Genomic DNA, 12,470 nt, shown 5'->3' on the forward strand with positions numbered 1-12,470 from the left:
AATTCACAGTCATCAGAAAGGTTTCATTTGTAGAGTACATGAGTGCACACCATTTTACAAATAAAAATGGATCTGATTAGTGATCAGTTAGCACCCAGAACTAAAATTAAGAATGAGGGAGAAATATATGAAATACAGGACAGCCACAAAATGACCCCGTGAACAGATGATGTTCATGCATAAATACTCTCCTCTTTCCAATGAAAATTATATAAGTTAGAAGGCTTGAGAGAATACAAGCACATATACAGTATATTCTCGAAAATTAATTTTAAAAAAAAGGGGGAAAGGGTGGTCCATGGCTGCAAAACTCATTTAACCCTTTCACTGTCACCATTATATGGGATACAGCGGAACAGAACTGCTTGCAGCTGGCTAGCTTAATATTCTTTACATCAGCTGCATTCCCCAATCTGTTCATTTTAGGGACCATTAACTAGTTATATAGAACTGTTCATCTGATTGTGCCAAGTAAATGAATAACTACGATCAGTGGCTGATCAATGCCAGCAAACACCTCCATTCCCTTGTGTCCCCTTTACACCCCGCTGTGCTTTGTGCACTGTGCTGTGTTTCCATTCCTCCCCTTGCTTTCACCCCACCGGTAGCAGAGGAAACAGGAAGAAGGAGCCAGCACCCAATGTGGCTGATTGAATGCTTCAGGTTGGAAAGCGGATGATTGGTAAATGTGTGTCAAATTCAAGTTCAGTGCTGATCACCCAGGTGCTCATTCATGAAAAAGGGATAGTAAATATGAATGGCCTTCAGTGTTGTGATTGCAGCTGTGGCTACAAAGGAGTAGGAGATTAAGGACCTAGTGTCAGACAACCCAACTCTCCCGGACGCTCCGGGAGTCTCCCGCTATTAGATAGTGGCTCCCGGCCGCCCGGAAGAGAAACCCTTCCTCCCGGAAAGGTTTATCTGCTTGATCGAGCAGATAAACCTTTCCCTGCAATCGTTTTTTTTTTTTCTTTTCTGACATCGGGAGCCGCGGCCCGACCGTCAGTCAGACAAGAAAAAAAAAGGCATACGAATGCATAGCTAGATTCCTATTGGCCTTTGCACTTTGCAATAGCCATTAGCAAACTAGCTAATGCACCCGCCCACTGCTGCTGTCAATCAGCAGAGGGGGACCTGAATTTTTCTATCAGGTCCTCTTCTGGGGATTGCAAGCAGCAGAGGGCGGGTGCATTAGCTAGTTTGCTATTGGCTATTGCAAAGTGCAATAGCCAATAGGAATCTAGCTATGCATTCTTATGCCTTTTTTTATATTATTCTGACGACTGCAACTGTCAGAATACTAAAAAAAAATCTGAAAAAAAAACCTGCAGATAGCAAAGAAGCTATTGCTTACTGTGCTATCTGCCATCATTTCATGGGGGTGCTCTCTCCCAGCCCCCCCTAACCCCCCCCTCCGCGGATGGGGGGAGGGCAACTCCCTGAAATGAGAGGGACACCTCCCTGAAATTGCTTCTTTCAGGTTGGGATCCCTGTTGTGTCCTCAATTTCTTTCTCTATTTCAAAAGTGAAATATTAGGGGTCCGTTCATAGCCCTGATATTTCACTAATGCCCCAATAGTAAAATAAATAAACAAATAATAAAATATCTAAAAGATAATAAAAAATGTTAAAAACAATAAAAGAGTGAAATAATTCTCCAATCACATCTGTGGTATGCAGGAATGGGCACGACATTGTGCAAGTTTCAGCAGAGCACGAAAATGTGCATTGTTCCTGTTTGTGCACAGAAAAACCATTCATAGTTTTGGCATCCCAATACACCTAGCTAACACACGTGCATTGCAGCACAGCACAACAAATGATAACTAAAATGTGTGGCATTTCAGATGAAGGTACATGCACTTATTCAGTGTGATTTCTGTGTGTTGGGCACCTCATTCAAATTACTGGACTGCCCTAACACAATGCATGTTAATGCATATAAAAACACACATCATTGTGTTTGCATTCATGTGAACCTAGACTTAAACACCCCTCCAAACACACATTACACACACATAATGTACACATATGCACTACATATATTGGAGTAATGCACATTTTGTGTGTTGCTGCATTGCAGTGTGCACAAACCTGCACAACAGAGCATTGTTACAATGCAAAACAGTGCTTGATTTTTTTTTCTTTGTAAAATATTTTTTAAAATGTCATTGGCTAGAAGGTATGCACAGAAGCACGCTGTCTTTGCACACTAACACAGCATATACACAGCACTGCCTTCCAACATCAGCCTTTTTGATATATTTGTAGTAAACTACTTACACCCATCTGAAGACTTTCTCAGTTTTGTTTCTGTAACAACGTTTTATTACAATGTTCTCCAATTAAAAATATATGCTTCAAGACCTAACTTTAAGTTCACCTGAAATTATATTTTTCTCTTAGTTCCCCTGCAAAATGCCACAAATATCTGTGTAGCCAGGCAGTGAAGTTCACCTAATGCAGATTCCTGTGATGGGATGGAAATTATGCTGCAATGCTCCTATTCAGTGCAGAGTTGCCACGTTGCCTCTTTCACTGCTTGCATCTGGCCACACCCAAGCCCTCACTTTCTGGCTTGAAAAAGAAGACTTGGTTCTTCGAACCGCGTGGCCGCAACAATGTTCACCCGCCTCCATTTGCTCCCTCACCCTGACTCAGTGCTCGTCGCCTCAGGCGTCCTGCTTGCACCCTCGAGCGCTGGAGTTACACCACTCCCACCGGCCTTCCCGGCTTTGCCGCCTCCACCGTTCATATCCTGGCAACTGCCTATTACACCTTTCTCCTCTCTCTGTGCCCGCCCGCCCCCCTCCACCCGTTCTCTCCCCCTGACACACCGCTCGTTATCTCGGGCTGACTGCTCGTGCCCTTGAGCGTTGGAGTCTTATCACTCCCACCAGCGAATCTTCACCGGACACCTCGGGCTCCATCCAAGTTTCTCCCCCCACTCACACCCGATCTGTGTCTGGCGCCCATGCCCACACTGACTGTACACTTCCAGCCACCAAACCCTTCACCCACAAGCAGCCATACACTAAATACCATCCTGACCATACCCCTCCCAGTCCTGACAGTATCCACCAGCCTATATCCATCCATGCCTGCCACTATCAGCACTCCCATCCCATGCATTAATTGGACCCAGGCTCCCATTACCATCTAGCACCCCCACAGCCCGACGACAGTAACAAACCCAAATTTCCCCCAGACCGGTCCACACACACAATTGATTGCTCACCATCCCCACCAGTGGAGGTTTCTCATCTATCCACCCCTCATCAATGATATCGCATCAGCATTTACTTCTTTTCATCTTCCAATCAAGTCACTTATGGTAGTAGCGCTTCTGTCCACATTTTTTGTTCCCTTTGACAAACGTCGGACACCCCGGTCATTCCAAGAAGCTGCACACCTGGCATCAAAATCTACACACACACACCCTCACCCTCGTGTTAGCGCTGCATTAGAAGACTACAATTCTGTAGCTGTAGCTCGCGGTATACTGAGCTTTGAGTCAGGGGAGAACGCTAGTTTGTGTCCTCCTGGGGAAAAGCCCTGACCCCATAGTTCTCTTTTAAAGGTTAATGTCTTTGACTAGCAAGACGGGGACTGTTGGGCAGTCAAATGACTTATACAATACAATTTTAAAAACAATACCAAGGTTGCTTGCGATATAACTTGCAAAATGAGTGTCTTACCTCAGAATTAAGAAGGCAGTGGAACAGAAATATGAAAAATCCCTAAAGGAAGAGAACAGCAGTCATTAGTAGGTTTATTTATGATACTGGTAACTACATAACTGCATTACCTTATTTTAGCTCTTAAAATAATTCTATTATCTAAATTTTAGGAGGGAGAATAGTTTCCTCTGCACAAACTCTTTCTCAATGGAATACTATATGTCTAATGCTGTTATACTTAAATCCCAAGCATTAATTACAGTTAGCATAGATATTTTGTTTTGCAATACTATTCTTGTTGATCTATTATAGAGACTTTGAAAAAGTGTGAACTTATCCCCTAAACCCTAAAGTATTTAAATAATAACACCTGATTAAGCTAATACCTTCTATTGCTTTATATGTTTGTGTTAATATTTTGCATACCTGTAAAGAATTGAAAACAGCGAACATGTATTGGAATACTATAGACTGTTCATTTACAGCAAGAACTCCAAAGATCCAGGAGCTTCCAAGAATCGGGAGAAGCACAGCAACTGCTTTGGCTGTCAATCTAGAGTGCACAAAAAAAATTAAAACAAGTGTTTACCATAGTTAATTAAAATGTAAATGTTAAATTAAATTCATTGCATTTCTAACCTCACAACCTTTGCTAACGATAAGTATGGATTCTGGTTTTGGGCTAGAGTGACATCAGATTGTCAGTAAAAGGTCCATTATGTGAAAAACTAGACATAGTCTAAAGCACTTCATCAAAATGTGATTGTTGCAAAATAAAACTGTAAAGCACATCTTGACATTACCAAGAAGTTGACACTGGTACCAAATCAAAACTGTTGTGCTGTTTAAAACACGCCACTGGCTGTGTCTTCTTCAATGACTGTGTTCATTCACTGTTGACATTTATGACTAGACACCATCGATGTGGGACCGACAGTACATCACCTTGGAGTTAGCGTTTCATGGAACAGAATCAGTTCTGAAATATTAAACTTTTTCGAGTGCTCAAGTTTGCCAACTAAACACTGACATAACTACTTTACAAACTGCATGATGAATGCTAAGAAAACAATTGAACGGGTTTAATTTGAGTCATTTTAAAAGGGGAATTCCGGCTTGCAGAATGTTGGTTTCGGACAAAACAAAATGGTCTATTACCTATGAAAGAAAAATAAAATCAATTTAATGCATTAGCTTGACTTCATAAGTCGATTTGTTGACCTAAACGTACTGCGCTTCTGACTTGTGCCACATTGGCTTATGACATCGCCATCCTTTTCTTCCCCATATGAGCTCATTCTGTGATCTCCCAGCAGAAAGCCCACAGAAAAAATATTAAAGTGATATTAAAGTTAAAATGTTTTTAAGCTTTTTCAAATGCTGATTAAATAATTTACAATTGTTTTCTGCTCCTTGGTGTTTAGAATGTTCAGTCTCCTTCAGATTCAGCTGGTCGCCTGAGCACTGGTCCCAATGTCCTGTTTTAGATTGGCTCCTTGCTCTTGCATGGTCCGGAGCCATCCATGTAAGCAGTGTGTGTCTACAGAAACACACAGGCACAGCAAGGTAAGCTACTCTGCTCCCCCGTTCCCTCTCCTTCTTCCCTCTTCTTTCTTCTCCCTTCTCCAAGCTAGTAAATGGACAGACTGCTCTGTCCCTTGTGATCTTGTACCAGGCAGGGGAAGCTCTCTGAAGCTCAGGGAAGCTGAGCTGAGAGAGTTGGAGTCAGTTATTCAGAAACATGATAACTGTAAGCGTTCGGGTAAAAATGTAAATAAAGTCTTTGCTAGACAATGTACAGTATTTTTGTTTGATCTGGATTATCGAGAAAAAAGATTGAGAGTTTAGAAGACTTTATTAAAGGAGAAACATTCAGCAAGAGACATTTTGAAAGAGTTGCCAGAGAAGCATTTCTGAAAAAAAAATTTTGAGCAATTTTAGAACCAGTGCTCTGTTCTAAAATAAGTAGCTTTCACAGCAATATTGGCCCTATCTCCAGCACTAACTCTATCTCAGATTCACCACTCCGCAAAACAGTGCTAGTCCTCTTCTGGTGTGAATGTCACCCAGCATCATATAACCCACTTCCTTTAAGCTCAGGACATCAAGAACAAACCCATTCAGGGCATGCCATCAAGGTGCCATGGAAACACAGGAGAATACTGAAGAGATCAGCACAATATCATTACATGACAATTTTGCTGCAGCATTCTGGACCTGTCCACCACTGAAGGAAGAAAAACATTCAGCCAGAAGACTGCTAGGAAAAAGGTATGGGAGTAGCACAGTGCTTAGTGGTTAGCATCTCTTCCTTGTAGCAATGCGGTCCTTGGTTCAAACCCTATCCAGGACACCATCTACATGGGGTTTGGACGTTCTCCCTGTGCTTGTCTGGGTTTCCTCCAGGCACTCCAGTTTTCCCCTCCCGCCCCAAAGACATACTGGTAAGTTAACTGGCTATTGTCTAAATTGGCCCTAGTATGTGTGCATGGGTCTAAAAATTCCAGTTGCTCTCTCCTATGGCAGACCCCGGTAACACAAGTTTAAGTGATCAATGCAGCTCTGGTAAGCATTTCAGTCATACATTGGAGCAGGTACTTGAGGTAAAAAAACAGGGAAGTGGATGCTGAGCCTCCAGGTGGCTTTTAAAGATTGCTATTCTCTATATAATTTTCCTAGCTTATTCAATGCATCACAAGCCATGAGAAACATAACTGGGCAACAGTGAGCAGACAATGAGAATAATAGATCTGAGCTGATTTCCCTTTATTATTAAAATTCAAATAATAAAGCAACATTTTCTGAGAAAAAAAGAATATAGTCAGGGTATGGTCAAATGGGCCAAATAGAACCATAAAACACTCTGTCATACTGTGAGTGTTCCATCATAAAGTTATCATGTGAGATCTAAATGCAATTTGGAACAATGTCTCTATATTTGTAGGCAGTATCTAAGTAACAACAATCAGCAACTGTGAACTTACAGCATTGTCCAATACGTTTAAGGCTGAATCTCTTAGCAGATACAAAAGACACATATTAATACAGCTATGTAATCATTATTACCAGTATTTATAGAGCACAGACAATTTACACGGTGCACATTCACATCAGTCCCTGCCCTCAAGGAGCTTACAATCCAAGGTCCCTATCTCACATGCATACAGGGCCAATTAATCTACCAGCATGTCTTTTGAGTGTGGGAGGAAAGTGGAGTGTTCGGAGGAAACCTGGCCGGGATTCAATCCAGTGACCCCCAGTGCTGCAAGGCAGAAGCACTAACCACTATAACACATTAAATACAGACAATCCTAACTTAGTGACTGAGTTCCGTTCCTAGGACCAGGTTGTTAAGCAAATTGGTCAGTAAGTGAGGAATAGAGGAAATCAGCTCTAATATACAGTACATGACTTAGGTTTGCATACCGCAAATACCAATGTGCAGTACAGTAGTGAATATTGACTGACTGACCAACTGCGGTAAGGAGACATAGACTGAGAAAGGGTGATGTGAGATGAGATTGACCCAAATTATCATACAGTGTACAGTACCAACTGGTCGGAGAGCTGGTTGTAAGTCCGAGCGGTGGTACGGGTAGGCTGTTAAGTGAGGTAGCTCTATATATATATATATATGGAAGCAGTGTAAGCAGCTAAATTTCACCTAGTATGAATCACTTGCAGTGCCTCTATAGCAGAGCTAGAGTGTGAGAGGAAGAAGCAGTACAAGGAGTCAATCAGTCCAAGTGCTAACAAGTAGCACGCTGATAGGAGGAGAAAGCAGAGTGACTGAGAGATGAGCACTCACTGTGATGCTAATCCTTTTTACTTTCCAGGACATATAGTGGCATAAAAAAGTAATACGGGGAAATCTCTGGACTGATGGTGAATATTGCAGCAAAAGCCAGTTTTGTTTCCCTTTTAGCCCTTTTACTGGCAACAACGTAACTACTATGTCATTGGCAGTAGCAGCATGTAAACAAACTCATGGTCTTAATAGCAGCTGTGAGTTTGTTAACTTTTCAAGAGTAGGCTTTCTAGCTATGTACAGCCACCCGATAATTTATACGTTGTATTTTTAAATGTCTCCCCCCCCGCCATCTGGGCCCCTCCCCTTCTTGGTTGCCAAGCTCTCCTGCATCTTCTGGGAGCCCAGAACTGAAAACAAATCAGATAATGAGTGTGGAGAGATGGAATATTTGACGTCTGAACACTACCAGCTACAGAGCTATACATTCCAAGCCAGGAGAGCTAGTGATCGGGGATGCTGTGTCCTCGGTCAGAGTTGCCTGAGTATAGGGGAGGCCTCAGAGCTCTTAAAGATCACAGTTGTCTCCATTTCGAGTTACTCAAAGAGTGCACTCAATAAAGTGATAACAATAAAGTTAAGTGAAAAAATAAGGTGCAACATAAACATTTTATAACCAAATTTTTTTAAAAAGAAGCTTTTTTTAAAGCCCCCCTGCCCTCTTACTCATTTGCACATGTGGACATACATTATGACTGCACATGTTGGGTATCACCATGAATGCCAGAATCAGAGAAATAATTCTGCAGTCATCAGTTATGGTTAACTCTGAGCTGACATGTGAAGGTTTTTTAGGGCATTGCCTATGGAAAGTTTTGGTATCATAGTTTTTCGCTGTATTGCAGCAATTTTGAGTTTTAACATATTTAGTGTCTTTGTCTCATCTTTTATATCTTTATGTTTGTTACAATTTTTTTGGAATGATTGTTCACCCCGTCCACAGTCCTCCCCCCTCTCCCTCCCCCTGCTCACCAGTTGATCTGCTCAGTAGCCCAGCATTCTCAGGATTCCCAACCTGCATCAATTAGCTGTCACAGCCACAGCAATATTAACACAGGCTTCAGACCCATAACAACATCTGTGAACCACCTCAGCTGAACCACCATCATTTTAACCAACTTTGATCCATATCGTCGCTGATGTCGCAGCATTCCTTACCTAATGGTAAGTTCATGTATTTTTACAGTTTAGTTGCAGTCATTAAACTCACCCACTCATCCATTTATTCCTGAAAACACGCTGACACTCCGGATATCCGATCAGAAGTGCCGGCACCTCACCACACAGCACCACCTCCCTGAAATCCTCGGTCCCAAGACGAAACGGATTCACCCAGATCTGAGTATAACTTTCATATTTCCCAACATCCCATCACCATTCCACGTCAGGTTGTTGGCCCTTCTCCACCCCTCCTCCTTTGGTTACCTTGAGAACTACAACCGCATTTCCTGTATTCCTTTGTCCACATTTCATTCTGCCTTCCTAGTTTATCCCATTATATATATGTAGCGCCCTCTAAAATGTCGCTATTCAATTTAGAGATACCTGGACTGTAACCAGTCTAGATACTGATTATACAGAGCTCTGCATTCTATAGGTGTCCCTGAGTCTGCTGGATTGATTGCTCCTCCTGTTGCTGAGGAAAAGGGAGCCTTGGCATACAGTGAGGGAGGATCCACCCTCAGGTTATGACTATGCACCTGACCCTAGCCAATCCCTGAGTAGGATGACTCAGAGGCATGCTGAAAGACCTGAGCTATTTATTAAGACAGTCTAAGTTTTTTTTTTCTTACACCAGCTTCCATTATTCATTTTATGATCAAAGTAAAGAGAAAGTAAATAAAACAAGAAAATAAACATCACTGTATTACTGGTGCTACTAAAGGAGAAGGTTTATAATGCTATCAAGAAAGCAGCCCCGCTAAGTCAATACTTCCGCTTATTTCTGCTTTCCAATTTCAGCCTCTCTCCAGACATTCTGTCAGTCCTGAGAAGCCGGGCAAGATTGATCGTGCAAGAAGAAATTAGCCCAAGCTGCCATTACTCTTGGAAAGCAAATTGTATTGCTTTTCAAAACAAGTCACATTGGAGATTCGGTGATGATATGGGTAAGTTATATATTTGTGCCAGGTCTAACCTCAACTACACAACTCATAGGACTTTCTGACAAGCAAGAAGATTTGGAGTTAAACAAAAACAAATGTGGAAACACTTTAAAGTTTTACTCCCTCCCAATCAAATTTGTATGTTTTTAATGTATTGCTGACTATGGGAAACCCTTGGTCACATTAATGGTATTAACTGCTTATAAAACTATAACTCTGTGACATTAATGTTATTAACTACTAATAAAACAATATATCAAATATTTTGTCTGAATACAAATTTAGCTTTTTTTTGCAGTTTAATAACCTTTATGTATGTACTGTACATGTACTTTGAATAATTTTAGCACCTAAATTATAAAACTCTTACATTGTAATGATTGGCTAATGTATTTATATATTTTTGCAGTTTTGGAGTATGTAAAGGGTTGGAGAACTGTCAAATTTGTATTGTTCTCATTGGTGAGATTCCACTCACTTCTTACCATGGCTACAACTTTTTTACAGGGTCTAAGAGGAGATCATACATGAGGACCCAGAGAGCAATATTTTAACGGAGGCGGTAGGCTCATATTTAGATATGGGTAGAGATTAATGTGTAGCTGATTCATTAAATGTGTATGCAGCAAGAAAGAACAGAATTGTAGTAGTTGTACAAAACTTCAAAGACAAATAAATGGCTGGCTCTTCCACAGACACGAGCCCTTGACTTAGCCAAATGTTCATGTTGAGCTAAGACTGAGAGAAAAGAGAAGAAGAGTGTTGCAGGCAGGTGCAACAGAAGGATCATAGAGAAAGCCTATAGCTATGAGGTCATGACATATTTGATTGATCAAGCTGTTAAGGCTGTCATCCTCTGTCTGTGGGCTGTGTAACACATTGGAAAGAGCAGTGTTGATATTCAGATTCCAGTATTACCGTAACTGATCAGCACTGCACTAATTTCGTTTTTGACATCATCAATGTTCTTTGCACCAATAATCGTAGAAGGTCTAAATAACATATTATACAGATCCAGCTGGCTGAAGATTTTTGTCCAGTTGCCTTTCTCTGGTCCTTTATAGTATTGTTTCGCTATTACCGTTCATTATAACTTTATGGGGGCTCACTTGGTTCAGAAATGATTTTGAATAAGACCAGCTCTACACCATGGGGGAATTCATCAAAACTGGAGCAGACAAATCTGGAGCAGCTGTGCACGACAACCAATCAGCTTCTCTCTTCAGTTTGTTGAGTTAAGATTTGAAAATGAAAGAGAGCAGCTGGTTGGTTGCCATGCACAGCTGCTCCAGATTTTGTCTGCTCCAGTTTTGATAAATCCCCCTCCATGTGTTTTCACTCAGTCACCACAAGCCTGTTCTACCCTGAGAAGTGTTAGTATAATGTATCCTGGCTGCTGTAGAAAAATATCAAGGGCTAAAGAATGACAACAAAGAGAAAGATTTATCTAAAATGTGAAATCATCTGGGGGTGTACTCCGGTGCGTGAAAGAGACTACACCGCCAATAGACACAAATTGAGAACTAAATGATTTAAGTCCATCCTTGTACATTCTTTGAGCTATCACAGCACTTTTTCCTCAGGAACATGAAGTCATTAGGAAGCCTGGTAAATGCCCCGAGATTACACTTTTGTCCTGTGGCCAGAAATAATGACTCTTTTCTGACTTGTCTCATTCTTGGCTCTTCATTTTTAATGGACAGATAGAAAGATGGCTGAGTCAGCCTTTGCCAGGACACAAATAAGTCTGACTTGGTATTCCTTTCCAAATGTCACTGTGTTACTGTACAGAGTCTATAAATCATTGCTTGTTCAGAAAGCAGCCCACTATCCTCCTCCACGCACGTTGTCTGTGCTGTCTGATGATTTGGGATTATTAGTGACATTTCATGAGCAGGATATAAAATGAACATGAAAAATGAACATAGCTCAAGAGCCTTGTTATGCCCCCTCTTGTACAGCTATGTACAGTCATTGCTGCGTTCAGTGTTTCATGTCAGAAAAAGTGCAAAGCTGTTTGTATGACAGCAGTTGACTTCTAGAAGCATAAAAAAGAGTTAAAAAAACAAAAAAAAACCACATAATTCTATCACTATCAAGCAGAAGAAAAGGGCATGTTTTGATATTACATTTGGTAAGCACTCAATACAGCAATTCAGAGCTAACACCACACAAGTCCATTAGGTGCAATCAAAACTTAAAGGGCATTGACATTACATAAGCAGAAGATGTGGGTTGAGCACTTATGGGCAGAGATGAGCGCCTTTTGGCCTTGACCTTAAAATGTTTGCTTTTAGTAAGCCTGCCATATCTTCAGGTTACAGTGGCATGTCATGTCACTGTATGAGACCATGGCTAGCATATTGCCTGGCACATAGCAGGCTTCCTACATTTTGGAGAATTTTCTGGGTATTGAAAAAAATTTCCAGAAAGAACTGCAGGCCCATGGCTTGCTCTAAAATCAAATAACATTTAATTTGGAAATAAGTGGAACTGTAGTTAAACAGCTAAATACACTTTTAAAATGTATGCATGTAAACTGTTTTGCCTACTGAAATATTCAAAAATCTGATAACCCCCTTTTATGCTTTACACACTTACTTGGCAAACTGATTAGCATAGAAGCATCACATCACAAGGCTACAGCGTTATGATTTCCTTTCTTACCTTTCCATAAGGTCCTTCCCATAAACACTTGAACACGTCCAGCTCCAAGTGCATAAAACATTTTAGCAGGACAGAATTAGGTAATATAATATAGTCTGATTGCCCTCAGTACAGTCACTCCCTTTCTCAGCTGGATTTCTAGCTTGCATGGCAAAAAACAGCTAGCACAGCTAGATTTTAGACCATATCATCAGTGCTCTTTATATATAT

General features: G+C 41.1%; 1 protein-coding gene across 1 annotated transcript in view; it reads right to left on the minus strand.

Annotated features, from left to right (window-relative positions):
- ADGRD1 (adhesion G protein-coupled receptor D1) overlaps positions 1 to 12,470 on the minus strand; it is a 486,234-nt gene that overhangs the window by 15,325 nt on the left and 458,439 nt on the right. Inside the window, exons 26-27 of the mRNA XM_018566815.1 lie at positions 4,107 to 4,233; positions 3,699 to 3,740 (exon numbers count right to left, since the gene is read on the minus strand). Of these exons, the coding sequence (XP_018422317.1) occupies positions 3,699 to 3,740; positions 4,107 to 4,233 (169 nt within the window). The remainder of the gene's footprint in view (positions 1 to 3,698; positions 3,741 to 4,106; positions 4,234 to 12,470) is intronic.

This window comes from Nanorana parkeri, unplaced genomic scaffold (assembly GCF_000935625.1).
Source record: "Nanorana parkeri isolate BGI_ZX_2015 unplaced genomic scaffold, ASM93562v1 scaffold978, whole genome shotgun sequence".
NCBI lineage: Eukaryota > Metazoa > Chordata > Amphibia > Anura > Dicroglossidae > Nanorana > Nanorana parkeri.